We start from the raw sequence: 5,786 nt of genomic DNA, 5'->3' as shown, positions 1-5,786 counted from the left end.
ATTCTATCGCACCGCTATAAGACCGGCTATGCTTTATGGTACGGAGTGTTGGGCGGCTAAAGGGGAGCACGAACATAAGTTGAGTGTGGCAGAGATGAAGATGTTGAGATGGATGAGTGGTCATACGCGATTGGATAAAATAAGGAATGAAGATATAAGGGAGAGAGTTGGAGTAGCACCTATTGTGGAAAAGATGGTTGAATCGCGTCTCAGGTGGTTTGGACATGTGAGAAGAAGACCGATAGAACATCCAGTCAGGAGGGTAGATGAGATGGAAGATGGACAAAGGGCGAAATGTAGAGGAAGACCTAAGAAGACCATCCATGAGGTGGTCAAACGAGATCTACATGTAAACGGTCTCTCTGTAGACATGATACATGACAGAGCACAATGGCGTCGTTTGATTCATGTAGCCGACCCCACTTAGTGGGACAAGGCTTTGTTGTTGTTGTTGTTGTTTGTATCCTTTGTTATATAACTAAGAAATGAAACAACTCTTCAATTACAGGTGATAGTTACCATGCGTATGTCCCAGAAACTCTTGGATGGGAACTTTTGGTTTTCTTAGATCCCAGATATGTATCCCAGACTCATGTTTTGAAGTAACCTGAATAGACTATAGTAATTCAACTGAGTTAATAAGAATGGAATATGGTAGAATATTACCATCTCAAAAGTCAACTGCTATGTAACTGTGAAGTGGCATAATTTAAATTAAGAGTAAAGTATTGTTTTTCTCCCTAGCGTTTAAATCGTCCTATTTAACTCCCAAACATTTTAAAATCGTTTCAATGTTGTGTTGCCTTTAGTGATTTGTTAAAAAAATTGACGGTATAACAACATTGAGATGATTTTAAAACATTAGTGACTTAAATAGGACAAAATGTTGAAAAAAAAAACGATATATTACACTTAGAAAAATTACCAAATTAAGTAAAATGAAAGTGAATTTTCACGGAATGAATTGCATTTCGAATTCAAGAATTTCACTCATTCTTGTAACATGGCTAGTAGATAAAATTTTAGGAAAGAAAAAAGAGTATGGTACATATTAAAAGTATAAATTATACCTTTTTGTCTCTAATATACCGAACTTTTTTAATGTTTAATTTAATTAAACTTTATTTTTAACCTTGAAATAAATTTTAATTTTATCCTTTAATAATATCAACTTTTTTACGATATATAATTATTCAATTTATTTTTTAATTTTACTTATAATAAAAAATAAACTTACTTAAAATGAAAGTAATGTGATTAAGAGTAATTTACTTAGATGTGATTAAAAAAATAATTAAATATAATAAAATTAAAATTTATTTCAAAGTTGAAAATAAAGTTTAATTAAATTAAACATTTAAAAAGTACGATACATTAGCGACAAAAACATTTAATTTTTACTTTATCGTATATGTATCATGCTCTTTTTTTCCTTTTTCGGAAGTTTATCTATTAGTCATTTTACAAGCATTCCATGATAAGTAAAAGTCTTGAATTTGTAATGCAATTCATTCGATTAAAATTCACTTTCATGATAGAGTAATGTATCGTTTTTGTCGTCAACGTTTTTCGTCCTATTTAAGTTCCTAACATATCAAAATCGTCTCAATATTGTCCTACCGTCAACTCTGTTAACAAATCACTAACGACATGACAACATCGAGACGATTTTAAAATGTTAAGTACTTAAATAGGATGATTTAAATGTTAGGAACAATTTTGGGACTTACCTCAAACATTAAGGACAAAACCAATACTTTACTCTTAAAGTATCTTTCAACATTTGGGAGGAAGAAAAACAAAGCAAACATAATCTATGTGTATATTTGAATCTACAGCTGAATGTCAGCGATAACAATGCTGATAATTCATCTATAATCATTGGTGAATTTCAGGGGAAAAAATGCTTACAACACATTATATTAGACAGATTTTTAAACCATTTTTGAGAAAATGTATAAACACACCTAACACTTCAACAATGACCACAAAGTTCAAGTCATACAAGGACGTGCTTCCTTTTAGGGTGATAATCAACACTGCGCACACGGGAGCATACAACTGAAATAGTCTTCCTAAAATTCAAAGAACCCTATTAATCGACAATAATTCCAAGTGATACTAATTCATACTAAAACTAGTTGCTTGCAGGGGAATATATAACCCTCTCCCTCAACCCACAATAGTGAACTTCACGTGAAAATAGTAATTTACTTAAAGAAAAGAGAAAAAAAACTGGAAATATATTTACTTTCAAAACTAAACAAAATCGTGTAATGATGTTTCAAGATGGCTAAAATCAAGTTACCACGTAATTCAAAGTTCCAATAAAACTAAACTAACTTTCCTCATTTTTTAAAAATCAAAAACATGTTTGTGCTCACCATTGTAGAATATTATCATCATCTATTTAAATAAATCAGTACAAGAATGAATTATGTTATTTGAACATTACATACCCCATTGCTCTAACATCCCAGAATTGGAGAGATGATTCATAAGTTGCAGCAACAGAATTCACATCATGTGGATCCCATGTTCCACCAGATATCTTGTGGGACATGTCAGCTGAATCTTCTGATTGTATCTACATTTTATGTTGGGGTTCATGTTAGTCCAACAGTCATTGCACCGCCATTCGCAAATATGGTATATTGTAATCACACGTTACTATGTAAAGCGGATTCTTCAAGGTATTAAAACTATGATTATCAAAGTCCAAACACATTTACATTCAAATACAATGCTATCTAACACCAATATCCCTAGTAACTTTGTGTTGTCCAACTTTTATGCAGATGGGGGTTAATATTGAGTTTCTTTCTCCAACCCAAATAATCAAACCATAAAATCATAGAGTCAGAGTCATCCAAACTACAGCTAGGCATTTAGCAATCACATTATGGACAATATACACTCTAGACTCTATTATACACTCTAGACTCTATTATCTAAGACAAAATAAGACCCATTATGGACAACATATAAAATCTATTTCTTAGTCATTTTAGGGAGATCCATTTACAAATTCTTCAATCATTTTCAAAATCTCAAAAGAATAGCTTCCAACAAAACAATTATCTTCAGAGTTGATGAAGGAAGAAATAAAATAACTAATCCATTGATGACATATATTAATATTACACTTTCAAGGAGAATGGAATAATTTCCTTTGGTTTTTTAACTTTTAAGGCCTGAGGGAGCGAGATATCATTTGTTTCACATTTGCATGTGATTAAATGATCTTTCATCATTTTACTCTCCATATTTGTCATGTGTACAACATTCAACATTTCAAATCATTAACTTATTATAACAAGTGATGGTTACTTGGATAACAATATCATGTGTTTCAGTGTCAATATAAGTTTTTCTTATGCATGCATGGGTCACAAACTTCATATACTTGTGCATTTTTTTTGGAAACAACTAGACTCCACAAGTACAGGTTTTCCTCATTGATGCTGATCAATTTATCACGCTTTCTAGATGGACACCAGAAAATACTGTTTGGGAGTATTTTCAGTAAGGATTAAGAAGACAAAATAAAATAGCGTATGAAATTCAGAGAGAGTAATGTGGATACATTAAACAATAACAATAACTTTTCTAGGACATAGCCAAAAGGGTAGTATAATACTGTAAGCTTAGAGTTATAATATCTTTCTTAAGAAGAATCGTTAACTAATTTGTCCTAAAACATTTCTTCAACATCTTTAGATAATTACCAAAACCACTAGCAATGACTTAGCATATAACATAAACACTGAAAGTTCAAAAGATTAAATTACAATATTATTACCTAGCAGATAAATCAAAATAAGCATATAGGGAATACATAAATTCACCATTTAATCTTACCAGCAAGAGCGTCTAGCAATGTAATTTTTCTAACAAAGCCGACTTACTGGTTCACCGACGCAGCGGTCGTAGGCGGATCAGCTGCAAGAAAGACTGTGACAAACGACGCGGTGGTCAAGACGACCCGAGTTGACGAAGCGGCGAAGGTGAGAGGAGGCGTTCTGTTCCGTCGTGTTTCCTCAATCGTGGCCAAGCCAACACTATTCCTGGCGGCGGTATTTCCCTGGGATCGTGAAGTTGAGACCTAAACAGAGACTAAACCTCACGCACCGGTATCAGCGGCTTCGGGAGAAGACAGAGAAAACGCAACAGAGAACAACAGTGAGGGAAGAAAGAGAAGGAGGAACTAGAGACGAACGGTGGTGCTTGGCGCGCCGATGGTTCTTCCGGCAGCTGTGAAGCCCAGGGCAGAGGCAAGGAGCCGCTGGAGATGCTGGGTAAGCCCAGAATAGAAAGAAGATGGGTGATAGCTACTTTAGGCCCAATTTTAATGCATCAAATATATTTTGTTGCTTTGGATTGAAGATTGATTTTTTATTAACGGAGATCTAGGAAGAATTTTAAAATCTCTTTTAGCAGTAGAATAGAAATAAGACAGGGATGGATTGAATATAGTTAAAATGTCGATCTAATCTGCACTAAATTTATTGGATCAGATTTAATATCTACATTTTTATATTATGTGATACAAATTTATAGATGAATCGAATCTAATATCACGATCCGATTCTATTAGAATACAAATTAAATCAAATCCGATCTGATAACTATGTGAATCAAACGAAGATAAAAATAAATTTAATAGCCCAATTAGAATAATTTTATTAGTAGTTGATCTATTATAAATAAATATAGTAAAAATATAATTATAATTATTATTTTTAGTGATAAATTCTTTTCTTCTTTGATTTAATTGAAATTCTCTTTACTCTCTCTTTCTCTTTCTTTCTATTAGTCTTTAATTAAAAATTTTCATATTTTCTCTATTTCTTAAATTTTTGCTCTTTACACATATAAAAAAAAGAAAGTAAAAATACTCACAGGAGCCACATGTTATTGACTGACGGACCCAAAAATTTTTAATAATAGAGACAAAAATAATATAAAAAATATAAAATTAACATTAATATATTTGAATATTTAAAATTTAAAGCCTATTTATCAAAATTCTTCTCATTTTAATTAACAAATTTAAAATATATTAATTAAAGGTATTTTTTTTTCATTTAATATTTTAGTCACATTGCTTAATATACTTATTACTAATACAAGATATAATATAATATAAAAAAATATTACTCATTAATTGAAGAATCTATAAAAAATATAACTTAAATTGAACAAATTAGATTATTATTATTTGCACCTTTTAGTTGAGTAAATAGATCAAATTCATATAATACAATAACTTTTATTATTATATTAATATTTAAATACAGGGACATGTATATTATCACAATAGATTCTTTATATATATTTCTTTATTTTTATATTCGAAATGTATCGAGTCTATGTATGTCACCAAAAATAGATAATAATTTAGATAAATAGAGATTGAGAATCATGATTATTTTAGGATTGTTTGGTGAAGTTAATCTGATCTTTTAGATTATATCAAATTTCTGATAAAGCACTTTGCATTGTTCTCTTTGCTTTTTGCTCTTGGAGATGCTGAATCTTCCACCTTGCTAGCTCGTTGTGCACAACTGCACATAATTAACAAATCGAAAATAGCAATTACGTTACGACGTTGATGGTATCCATTTTTTTCTTTTTTGTAATTAGCTCCTTTAGACTTCTATGGAACATTTTTAGCTTACCAGACAGACCTTGATTAGAGCATTTATTATCTTATTCGACCCATCTAGATAGATTAAGTCTTTTTTAGACCACCTGCACTAAGTTTACTTTATTTTGAGAACATT

General features: G+C 31.1%; 1 protein-coding gene across 1 annotated transcript in view; it reads right to left on the bottom strand.

The window, feature by feature from the left end:
* The window catches only part of LOC107460262 (WD repeat-containing protein DWA2), a 12,328-nt gene that overhangs the window by 3,012 nt on the left and 3,530 nt on the right, over positions 1 to 5,786 (bottom strand). Inside the window, 5 exon segments of the mRNA XM_052253204.1 lie at positions 507 to 607; positions 2,006 to 2,075; positions 2,460 to 2,587; positions 3,407 to 3,506; positions 3,909 to 4,084. Coding sequence (XP_052109164.1) covers positions 507 to 607; positions 2,006 to 2,075; positions 2,460 to 2,587; positions 3,407 to 3,506; positions 3,909 to 4,084 — 575 coding nt within the window.

The sequence above is a fragment of the Arachis duranensis genome, chromosome 8 (genome assembly GCF_000817695.3).
Source record: "Arachis duranensis cultivar V14167 chromosome 8, aradu.V14167.gnm2.J7QH, whole genome shotgun sequence".
In the NCBI taxonomy this organism is placed as follows: Eukaryota; Viridiplantae; Streptophyta; class Magnoliopsida; order Fabales; family Fabaceae; genus Arachis; species Arachis duranensis.
Note: the sequence above shows the minus strand (reverse complement) of the source record. Positions and strands in the feature narration are given on the sequence as shown.